Source organism: Haplochromis burtoni, unplaced genomic scaffold (genome assembly GCF_018398535.1).
Source record: "Haplochromis burtoni strain Fernald_Lab_line unplaced genomic scaffold, NCSU_Asbu1 Contig_274, whole genome shotgun sequence".
In the NCBI taxonomy this organism is placed as follows: Eukaryota; Metazoa; Chordata; class Actinopteri; order Cichliformes; family Cichlidae; genus Haplochromis; species Haplochromis burtoni.
The window spans coordinates 478,870-491,174 of record NW_024582635.1 but is presented as its reverse complement, the minus strand read 5'-3'; the positions used below and the strand labels follow the sequence as shown (position 1 = coordinate 491,174).

The 12,305-nt window shown below is 40.3% G+C and overlaps 1 protein-coding gene across 7 annotated transcripts in view; it reads right to left on the bottom strand.

Annotated features, from left to right (window-relative positions):
* LOC102300660 (LIM and senescent cell antigen-like-containing domain protein 1) overlaps positions 1-12,305 on the bottom strand; it is a 33,766-nt gene that overhangs the window by 6,067 nt on the left and 15,394 nt on the right. For 3 of the 7 annotated variants that reach the window (XM_005940425.3, XM_005940428.3, XM_005940424.3), the window contains exons 2-6: positions 4,162-4,321; positions 2,178-2,244; positions 1,891-2,011; positions 1,039-1,188; positions 640-790 (exon numbers count right to left, since the gene is read on the bottom strand). In XM_005940425.3, coding sequence (XP_005940487.1) covers positions 640-790; positions 1,039-1,188; positions 1,891-2,011; positions 2,178-2,244; positions 4,162-4,321 — 649 coding nt within the window. Of the gene's footprint in view, positions 1-127; positions 221-639; positions 791-1,038; positions 1,189-1,890; positions 2,012-2,177; positions 2,245-4,161; positions 4,322-5,346; positions 5,526-10,101; positions 10,894-12,305 lie in introns of those variants that run through there. The other 4 variants (XM_005940423.3, XM_005940422.3, XM_042227648.1 and 1 more) reach the window with 3 other exon arrangements.

Here is a 12,305-nt window from a genome sequence, read left to right as displayed (position 1 = left end):
TTTTAGTTGAAAGACTGATTAGAAAACTTTTATACTTGTGTAACCCCTTGTATGGAGGCCGGGTGACTGTAGCCAGGCAGGGAGGCGGGGCGGTAACCAACGTAAGGCCGGTGCTTAATCCCCTCACCATATCAAAGTGTCTCTCACAATAGGCACGACCGCCTCGCTCATAAAACGGGTGACCCTGAAACGGGCGCTCGCACACAGTGCACACATGATGCTACATGTGGAGGAGGGAAGACAGGAAAATATGCAAGGAAATATGTAAGAATAGAGATGTAAATAGGAAAAATAAAGCCAATAAACGTAACTGTGGAGGTAAAAAATATGGATAAAAAGTATGGCACATTTTTCACTAGGATAAAATATAGATAATAGAAAGCAATCATTTTCTTTTCTCTATGAAATCCAGCTGAGAATTACTGTGTTTGTTCTAAATACAGAAAAGGAAAATAACCAAAGAATACATCATTTAGATTTAAAATAGATCCACATACAATCTGACGAATCATACTAAATAAATGAACACACTGAAATATTACCTCCTTCAAGGTGACTCTATTTTCAGTGAATAAATTGAGCCAAGTTAATGTAACTAAAGCGGTTTTCATATGCTTTTCGGTTGTTTTATTATCACACCTCCACATGCCACTGCTTGCCCATTGCATTAACCACACGGCCTTCAATGGGTCTCCTACAGGCTCCACAGATCGGGACACCCATCTTGTCGTGGCAGGGTAGACAGTAGAGCTCCCCCTTCAGCTCCCTTGCATCAGCTGTCAGCTCCTTACTGAAAAGGTAAAAAACCCACAATAAACAATCCCAGTACATTTTACTGTAATTGAAGAGATTTATTTAGCTGTCATTTACGTACACAACAGTGCATATGTGAATATGATCAGATAGCTTCACACAGCTGCAATAACACAACCTGTCCAGCAGAGAGCAATAATACGCCTTTCTGAAAATGCTCCTTGTTTAACAATTGTTTCAAACATGTTTGACGGTGATTTTCTTTTTAATAGAAAGTCTGTTTACCCGCAGTTGTTGCAGTTGAAGTGATCAGGGTGGTAGGGGTCGTTCTTGAAAAGCAGAGGCTGCTCCTCAATAATGGCGTGGCACTTCTGACAGATGTACTTGCCGAGGCCCCGAGCTTTCTCTCTGTTGTGACATGGGCGGCACAGATGCCTGGTGGGACAGCAAAGGGGAGAGAAATATAGAAAGACATAGAATACTTGTTTAGATGCTTTATCACCTAATTATGAGTTTTGTAGATCTTTCCACATCTGGTTTTGTCTTCTGTGATTCAAGTGAATCAAACGGATACAAGTATCCTCCATAAATCCTTCTCACAGGAGTTAGATGTGTCCATGACATGTTTTTATACATTAACTGAGGCTAACAGTGAAAATTAGGTTGGGACTTCCTCATATGTAGAACTTTTAACTACTTGAAATATTTTGGCTTAAACAAAGGTGCTGCCTGTGCAGAGCTTGCAAGACGCAGAACAAATGATGCTTGCTCATTGGTGTGAAAACCACCACACATTTATTTTGGTTGGACAATAGATTGACTATTTATTACGAGGCTAGCAAAGTTAAAACTGTTTAATATGTTCCAGCTGTGCCAGATATTTTGGTTTTCACATTCAGCGCTGTCGGAAGGTGTTGGGAAAAATTCAGGGCTGTTTTACATCTATGAGCTTTGGTGTAAGATTTCAGAGCTGAGCCAAGACAATATAAAAGTCAGGGGAGAGTAAGACAGGCTCTATATAAAGTATCTGATAAAAAGCATTACAGAAAAAAAACTGTAGCTTTCTATATCTGTTAAAAGACATCATTTAAAAAGAATCCCAACCGAAACTGTGGTGAGTTGATGTAGATGACTGACCTTCCAGCATTCTTAACAAATCCAACATCTGCGAGCACAGCCTGGCAGATATCACAGCAGAAACAGTCTGGATGCCAACTGTTGTTCATTGCCTTGATCACACGGCCAATAATGAACTCACCTGGGAGAAAAAAAAAACAACAACGTTTAAATAGGTGTGTTCATGATAATGCAAACGTTACGCAGATATTAATTATGTCAAGAGAAACAAAGTCCACATCCTCCCTTTGAAACAAATGTAGCAGGTAAAAAAAGATGGATGGATTTAATTAATTCCCTGTACTCACCACACTGGTGGCAGCAAGGTGCAAACAGCATCTGGAAGTCATGCTCACAGTACTTCCTGCCTTCAAACTGTCAACAGATCACATAAATAGATTAGAACAGTCATAACACTGACAAACAATATCATTTAAAAAAAAAAAGCTCAAATAGCTAAAATATACACAAACTTCTAATTATTATACTGTGTGAACCACTGACTGTAAATAAAAGGTGGATGTAGCCTTGAAGTTCTTTGTAGTGGCCAGCAGGGGGCGATTCTGGTTTAAAAAAAAAAGAGATCTGACTGTATTGGGGTTTCTTACATGACATCATCTGCAGATTGCTCGAGAGACGTCTGCCGTTGCTGGTTGCTGGGTCTTCAACTAAACTAAAGTGTTGCACTAAAAACTTCCTAGTGATTGCCACGGCCACTGTTAGTACTTTATTGTTATCTGGACAAACTATACCTGCTAACTTCCAGCCAAGCAACAGTACAACGAATCGATGATTTTGAGGGCAAACTGTTTGCATTTCTGGTTTGTGTTGCCCTTTCCACAGTTTTACTACTGGAGAGTAGCTGTTAAATGTTTGTAGACAAGTCCATCACTTCTATTCAAAATACAACTGGAGCAACATGCTATACCTCAAAAAAATCAGTTTGGAGGTTTTTGCCATTTTGCCTTAGTGACTTCCATGCGGCTTCCAGGGGTTCACTAACCGGTCTGTAAGTTTTAGACATTATTTACCCAGCAACTGCCATAAAACTCAAGCATCCACTTGCAACCACATGCATCACTAGTTTCAAGTGTTCAGCACAGCGTGATGTTTATTTGGTTATTTAAGGTGCCAGTTAGAGTGAAATTTAACAAGAAAGTACATATTTTGATTGACAAGTTGCTACCTTATGAGTGCACAGTGTCATTGTTTCTCAGTTGGAGAAAACTGCAATGCATAAATTGACTTCACGCACCACTGGGTAATCTCTCGTCCCACTGTCTGGGTGTAACAGCAGTGTCATGACCGAGCTTTCTAAAGGTTAATCTGGATGAGTGACTGCCACAGTTTATATTTTATTATATCATGAATGTGACACTTACAGGCTATAATCCAGTAACAGGGGTGTTGGAAAAATGGACCGTCTAATGACGAAAAATGATAATTCCTTTGAAGGATTAAAGGATATGCAGGAAAAGAAAGTGGGTTTGGGGGTGGGGGTCAAATAACAGAAGGGGTGTTTCAATCAGTTCGGCAGGGGGAATTAAACCCACACTGTTGTAACCCAGTTTTAGAATATAAAAAGAATAAACAGGCTTTTGTACATATTTCTTTGTATACATTTAACTGTATTTAAACTTTATATATTAAGTCTTCCCTTTAAAACAAGAGTTTTATTATCATTCTTATCAATAGGGTTTTCTTTTAAATCTACATTTTACAGGTAATATGTATCAACTGACACAATGACAAGAAGTATAGCACAATCATCAAGGATGCACAAGTTGTGAGGCTGATACTGATACTTCAAAAGCAAAACAAAAAACTCATTACCAGCCATTCCAGTATTTACTGTCACACAATGTGGCAGCTAATCTTTATCTGAGTATTTATAGGAGCATGTAGCATGAGGAATGACATCTAACATCCTTGGCTTTGATGTTTATTTACTGGTCAGAGCTAACAGGTTCTCTGGAGTCGGTAAAACATCTGGCCCTGTGTCAAGTATGCAAACGGTTTACTGGAAGAGAGCTTCTAATAATCCAATAATCCTTTAAGGTTGTGCTCGCCCTTCTTTATTTACTTTAACTGGACAGTTCCTGGACACTAAACATTGATCTAACTATATAAAGAAGGCCAATTTATTGTTAAGCTGCATTTTAAGCTTTGTTAGGCAATGAAGCATATCTGCTATAAAAAGTTGACACAATTAGCAGGTGTTTATTATAATGCACAAATCATCATGGTACCATCATGCATATTTTATGGGATTAGTAAAGAAAAAGATGTTACCTCATAGAAGAGCCCCTCTGGGAACTGCTGGAAACACTGGGCACACACGAAGCACTGTTCATGGTAAAGTTCCCCGTTGCTGTTCACTATCTTCTCTACTGGGTCAAAGCCACTCTTGCAGCGCTCACACATGGCATTGGCCAGTGCATTGGCCATGTTGCTGAGGAGAAGAAAAATAAACTTAAAATCAAGGACAAAGTGTATTTCTGTACTCAAAAGATTAGTTGATATAAACCTTAAATAAAATATAATCATTACAAAAAGCTTTTGCAACTGAAGCAAAACTCGCTTCGCTCAAGATATTATTGGCTTCAAATAAAGAAATGGTGCCATAGCAGCAGGTATGCTAGTAACAAATGACATTATTATTCACTTGGACAGAAAGACACATTGTGCTACCATGTTTGTTGATCTATCCAAGGCATCTGATTCTCTTGAGCAAACCCTGCTCTTAGGCAGACTCAGTGATGTTGGTTTGGGTGACTGTGTTCAGGAGCTAGCTTGCGGATATATCTCACTGTGTTTATACAGATGGATATAAGTCAAGTTTTCTGGACAGTCCCCCACGGTTAAATTTTAGACCCCCGTTTCTTACTATTTTTAAAAGCACAATTTAAAAGAATTGATTTACTGCTAAAATGCAGCTTTATGCAGATGACACCATACTTTACTCCGAGTCCGGGCATTGCCTTTTGTCTGTTGCAGGCATCATTGTGTGGTTTAAAGGTGGTTCATAATGCTAAGAAAACATAACTGTGTGTTCTATAATCCGGTTTATTGGCCTTCATTACTCCTAAAGCTGGGAACCAAGTCACTCCGTGCATTGCTTTGAAGGTGACTGCTGGTTGCTTGCCACCATCCCAGGCTCTAGTATCCAAGGTAAGCCCTCTATTGTATTAAGTACCAGGTCATATCTCAGTCAACAGTATTCTTTACTCTCACTCATGGTTGCTTCAGTCAGTCACAAAGTTTATCTCAGCTCCTACCTACTTTGTGTTGCCAACCGTTACTTCACCTTGTCACAGCAGGTGAGAAGAGCCGTGTGAAAATAACAAATGAGGATCCAATCGCAGGCAGTAGTGGAGAAGTGAAGGTGGTTAATTGAACACGAAATAAATACAGACAAACAGCAAATGGAGCACGAAATAAACTAGACTGGCGACAACTAAACTACTGAATACGAACCGGAACTCAAACATGAAGCAAGGTGGACGACGGCACAAGATGGTGACAGTGGGAAACACACGGAAGAAACATGGTGGATACACAGACAGACCAGCAACTACAATGACAGAGGACACGACTTAAATACACAGAGAAACACAGGGGAATTACACACAGGTGGTGGACACAGCTGGGAATAATCAACAAGACGAGACAGAGGTAAAACTGAACACACTCACATGAGACGCAGACCTTCACAATAAAACAGGAACAAGAAACCATCACACTAAGACAGACTCGACATAGAGAGACAGACAGAAAATGACACATGGAACTAAACTAAACCTGCAAAAACATGACAACTCAAAATACTGGGTCAAACTGACCCAGAACCGTGACACACCTGTGGTTACCAAATATTCATTTCCATAGTCTCTGGTTGCCACTTCCCTGCAAATTGTTTTTGCCATACTGAGTAAACTACTTTCTTATCTGCATCAACTCCTATGGCTTACAAAACAACTGCTATTAATGTATGAGTAGTCCTCTAGACGGCTCCTCTTGAGGGTACCCAGGGTTTTCCCCCCTATTTAATAAGTCCAACCTTATTTCTCTAACTTAATTATAAAAAATATTTTATTGTTTCCTACCATTGATTTTACATCTGTAAGGAATTTCTTTCTGTAACATATTTCCCTAAAGAATAATGATAACAAGGGTCATGCCAGGACACACCTAATGTAGTATCGTCCACCAACATGATAACAGCTGAAAGATATACTGAGTCAAAAGAGAAAGTAATGTGGGAAAGACCAGTCACACGCACACACACACTCACACACACACACACATACAGACACACAAGGTTTTAGGTTTATTTTGGCTCAGCTGATTTGGGAAACAAACTAAAGTTAATGCTCATCCATCCAAGAAATGTGAGTGCATGCACTAACATGGATTCATACAGAAAACAAAACAGAACAAAAAACCCCAAACAAAACAGAACAGATGTGGTCTAATGATTTTTTTTTTTTAAAAAAAGCTTGAAAACCTGAGACAGGCAGCAGCTATTAGAATAGAATATAATAGAATAATCCTTTAATTGTCCCACAAGGGGAAATTTGGTTGTAACAGCAGCCAAAAAGACACATATAGAAACAAACAGTACACAGGACACAGAACAGCTATTGCTGTTTTGCTCGACAATCAGAATTGTTTGTTTTGAGAAACTTTGGGTTTCTCTGGTTTCGTATTTTTGATTACTCTTGGTGTCATGGTTCTGTATTCTGTTTGTTGACATTTGGGCTTTCTCTTATGATCTTAAGGTTACTGTTTAATTATCTGTGCATTTAGTTAATTGAAGGTTGTGTATCCCCTTTGTGTATTCCCACTCTGTTCCTTGTCTTTGGTCTCCATGTTTTGTCTTCTGTCTGTGTTAAGCCTGGTTGTCTTAGTCTGGGTGTGTCAGTCTTTTCCTGTTTTATTTTGGTGTCTGTTCCTCCCTGTATCTTGTGTCTAGTTTTACTTCCTCCTTAGGCATTATGCTAGTTATCTCCAGCTGTGTTCTCATCTGTTTCCCATTCTCTCGTTATCCTTTGTTTGCATCTATTGCCTCAGTCGTCCCTTGTTTTTGTCACATCTTCTCTCATGGTTGTATTCTCCCTCGCATTATCTTTATTAAAGGGTTTTTTTTTTATACCTTCCTTAGCTTGTGTTATTTTATACTTCGTTTTAGTTTAATAAAAGCATCTTTAGCTTAGTTTAATCCTCTTGTTTCCATGTGCTGTATTCTGAGTGCAACTCTGCCAGCCACGCAACCAGTCCTTACATTTTTTTTACTGCTGTACTGCTAAAAACACAACTGTAATGCATCACTGGGGGTGGGCCCCAGGCTAATATTTCCTTATGTTGCAAAAACCGGTGCCAGAACAAGCAGCACATTATGAGGCACACCCAAAAACCTGCAACAGAGATTCGTGAAACCATCCTCAAAAAACAAAAAGAATTATTTGCAATCTTTTCTTCTGTCAACCATCACATCTGCAAAATTTGTCACAACACACAGTTAAAACCCCCAAACGTTTAGTTCATTTAAATAAAAAGAAAATCTGACACATGAACAGCTGGCACACAGCTGGATGTTTTGATTTTGATTTACAAAATGGAAAACAAGCCAATCTGATCTGGCAACGGGCAAACTACGCTCTCTCTCAAACTGAATGAATCTATTATGAAAAATGTGCAACACATCTGTCAAACAGTCAGCTCAAATTTACAGCATCTAGTTTTTATAGATGTTGACAAGTTTTGGCTATACTATCATCTAATATTTGGCTGATTGGTCCTGTGTGCATCTGACCAGTCTGTATTTACTCCTAAAGGTAGGATTTGTTAGACCGAGCACAGAGATCTGACCAAATGAATCCGGTATGGCAATCTCTACACAATTCTCCCCAATCTGATCCTTTATATTGTCATAACTCTCCAAACCCACTTCTGTTACAAATTATACTCAGGCTGAACTTTGGACTACTTTCATCTCGACCTCAAGCACAGAAAGCAATCAAATGCCAAAACTGCAACATTCACTGTTAATTAATAAAAGCATATGCCCCCTGCTCAGAATAACAACACCTCCTAACACTTAAGACAAACTGGAGGTGAATGGGAATGTGCAGACATTTGCAGAGATAAAGGAACAACAGCAAGGGAATAGCGGGACTGTCCCGGCTTCGCTGCTCTGTTTTAAAGGTCACAATACCACAGTGTATCTAAGCAACAGAAGTACGCACACAAGGCCGTTGAAGGATGTTTATGGAGTGATGCCATCTGTTCATTTAAACTCACACCAACTTGGGAATCATCAAGAATTCCACAAACTTCAAGACATTTTAACTCACTGTTTAGGGCTTTACTCTAAACTGGTCATCATTCCAAATGTCTGCCAAATGTCTTTAAGAATGCGCGCTACATCAAACGGGTAGAGTGAGTGGAGGTTCTTTTAACATGAACACATTGAAACAAGATGTTTCCACTCCTCACATGCTTATCAGACGCATATTGTTTTATATGCCCTGTCTGGTGTGATATCAAACACACTGAGAGCCCTGCCCTGTCCACAGGCTTGGTAGGAGGAAGTGATACATCCTTTAGGCATTTCCACTCTGCTATCAGCTTCTAGCACTCTGTGTGAGCCAAAGACAAGCCAGAGATGCAGATCTCAGAGAAAATACGTTGTTTCTTTAAGCCTGGTGCAATCAATGACAATCCGGCTCTTTTTAAGGCCGTGTAGGCTGAAAAAAAAGTCTCACCAGCTTCTGCATGAACTGCTCATATGGACAAGTCAAGAGAAGGCAAAATGATTTCTAATACAATTAAAATGGGTCCAGATTTCTTAAAACTCCACAGTGAATATAAAGTGGATAAGAGTGGATAAAGAAAATCATTTTTTATGAGCACCATCTGTTCTCTCTACTCTGCCTTCTCTGGTCTCCATTTATCTTCAGGTCTTCTGATTTGATTTTTCAGTGTTTTCTGATTCTTCTTATATCTTTAATATAAAAAACCTGACTGTTCTGACCATGCAATGGTAAATTTCAGCTTTTCTTAGAATGATTTCAACAAAGATTTACAAATAAGAATTGCCTTATTACACTGGTGAGGGCTCACAGTAAAAATAGCCAAATTTTTAAAAAATGATGTCAGCACATGTGCCAGTAATCCCCGTGAACCAACAGCTCGGTTTCCTGACTCGGCCCCTGTATGATGTCATTGAGAACGGATATTCCTAACATGACCATTTTAGGCTGCAAGCACAGAAACCCCACCCATCTGCTGTTCAAACCTTTTGTTTGCTAGGTGCAGCCAGTCAGCGAAAAGTTGGATTACAGGGAGGGGCAGGCTCAAAGATAGAGCTAAAATCAGTGGATGAAATGACTGTCTTAGCACACGAAAAGAAATATTATATTGAAAAGTTCCATTTCAATGTTTTACATGACTGACACGGCTCTTGCTTTCCTCAAAACAAAATTTTCTGTCTCTTCTGTCTCTATTGACTGCTTCCGATGACAGGCCTCTAAGCGTCCTTTGGAGAAACCTGTGGGTGACCCTACATTCATGCTTTCCCACATGTGATGATGTACCCTGATTAGTCAGAAATAAAGTATGTATATTTAGCCTTCCTGTGTTTCAGGCACACATACTTCAAATGCCAGCCAGCATATTCTGCTTTGCATAACAACTCCCCCCCTTGGCACAAAAATAACTCTTCCTGTGTGCTCCCTCCTGTAGCGCTCAGAGCTATCCCTGCACAAACATGGCACCTAAGGAAGCTTAAGCTGATAAAACCCAGTAAATAAATCAGAATTCTTCACATTCTGTAACACGGCCGTAAGCTCGGGGTTAACACACTAACGCTACGTCAGCAAATGAGCAGAGTAAAGTCCTTAACCCACAATTTCTCTGTCATAATCCCTTTTTGTGTGCACTGCTACCACTTGAATTGGCATGTTGGTTACAAAAAGCATATTCTTAAGCTGAGAATGAGATGATACCAGTCATCATACAGCCAGGCAAAGAAGACAACTCTTTAAGTCCTGTCGATATTTTGGCAGTTGGGCAGCTGAAAGGGGAAAGCAGAAGACTACTACACACCTCAAGGCACAATTTGCACATTCAACATCCTACACTGAGGTATATCTTTTCTTACTACACTCACAGAAATCTGTGGTTAGAGGTCTCCAAGTCACAATAAAATCTTACTTCCGATCTACTTACTAGCGAGCATAAAAATCACAAAACTCCTTGTAGACTTTCACATCACTCTTCCGCCTCTGTGATTTGGACACGGGGACCTCATCCTCCGCTCCATCTCCTCCACCGCCCTGAAGCCTCTGATGGAAGCCGTTCATCTCGCTGTGAGGACTGTGGTGTACAGCTTCATCCTCAGGTATCGATGGAGGCATTCCACGTCCGTTCATATCCATGCTTATCTGAATTAACAGCAATAGTCCGTCTACCGCCGGCTCAAGGGAAATGCTATTAAAAGTCCTTACACTCCAGTAAAAATGCTTTGGGATGCTTCAGTGTTCGTTTCCAGCAGCAGGAATGCAGTAGGCAGGGAGAGCTGTAATCCACATAGCAAGAAGGAGAGCAAAACACCAATCACACTACACTGGGAGTAGTCTCTCTCTCTCTCTCACACACACACACCCTCTCTCATGGACATACTCCCCCCCTTTCTCTCACTCCCCCATCAACTCTCAGCACACACACACACTTTTCCAAACTCGCTGTCTATTCTTGGGCAGGTTGCTGAAATTGAAAGGCCCACCCTGACGCCTGTCCAGGCAGAGGTCACTGTGTCAGATCGCACTTACACACACACACACACAGCATTATTTTAATTTTTGAAATCCCTAATATATAAACTGTCTTCGCCTGATATCTCCTCATGCTATCAATCTCTGTGTGTGTGTTTGTGTTAAACAGCTGGAGCTCTCAGCTTTCTGGGAGATCTAACAATGTGGCTCCAACTGAGGATTGCGCAAAGCGGGAATGTCAGACAGCGACGCAAAGAGCCTAAAAGAGTCCAGTACAAACCAGGAACAGAGAGAATAACAGTGTAACAGATTACTGTTTATTCCATCTCATGTAAGACATCATTGGATAAACACAGTTGTGAAAGAAACCAAGCAGCAGTGTGTTCGGCAAGCCTGCAGGGGCCAGACTTGAATGCGTAATCAGCCTCCTGACACGAGGTAAGTAGCTAACACATGCAGGAAAAAACAGAAGTGGCTTTAATTGCACGCATTTTCCTTTGTTATTATTATTATTATTATTATTTTTACACACAAACATCCCTGTTTCTTCCCTATTCCAGCTGTTGTGTTGTTGTGCAAAGCAGGAAATTCACACACAAGAAAAAAAAAGTTTGGTATCATGTCAAAGTCTTTATCAATGCAAGCTGCCTCGCTGAGTCAGAATCCCTGAACACTTTCATATTCACCGGCTCCAAAAACACCGTTTATGAACTGCTTTTGTTCTTTAAAAGTCTCCGCAGGATTCAAACTTGAATTCCACTGAGAAAATAGTAAGAACCTTCTCCAATATCAGTCTGAAACATCAGAAGCTGTCTAGGGCTACAATTATAAATTTGTTAATCATCTTTCTACCCTATATTGGTCCAAGCCAAGGGCATTCCTTTTAAAGCCACAATTCTCTTTGATAGCTCTTTATGTGGCTACACTAAGCTGGCATCTCAAATTAATGACCACTTCCCAAACCATCAAAACAACACCAGGCTATATCCGCAAATACGCTCCAGTGAGGCAAACATGTTTGACTCTCCACACTGGAGAGCAGCCAGTGTGTTAATCCAGCAGAGTAAGGGATGGCTGATGATTGCTTAAACCTGTAAAGCGTCAGCACCACGATGTTCAAGTCCCATGTGTCATTGTGCGTCCAGCTGAAACATGTCGGAGTGCTTCAGTATAAGTCTTACTACATGACTCCATTCTACAAATAGACACCCAGTGGAGCCTCGACTCCAAACTAGGTGCTGGCAGCTGCTGTTTTGTGTCTGTGTATGTGTGCGAGAGAATTTGTATACATGATAGAGGCCAACTCTGTCTTCGGAGTGGAGGAAGGCTACATAACTTCACATTCAAAGTCTATTACCCACATTTTTTTCTTGCTTGTTTTTAAAAGCATCATAGCTGTAGATTTTTTTTTCATGCCTCTTCTCGATACCAACGCATAAGCTTGCGACTAGCTGACTGGTGCTCTTGCTAGGCAACACCAGAGATACTAACTGGTGTAAAGACATTGTTCATATTTTATTAAATTACAATAGTAGTTTTACAGTGACTGAAAGATGTTACGAAACCACTGGCAACCGGAGAAGATGCCTATCTGTGATAGGAAGATGCAAACGAGTGAGAAAGTAAGCAAAGTAAACTCAGGAGGTAGAGACTCGGGGG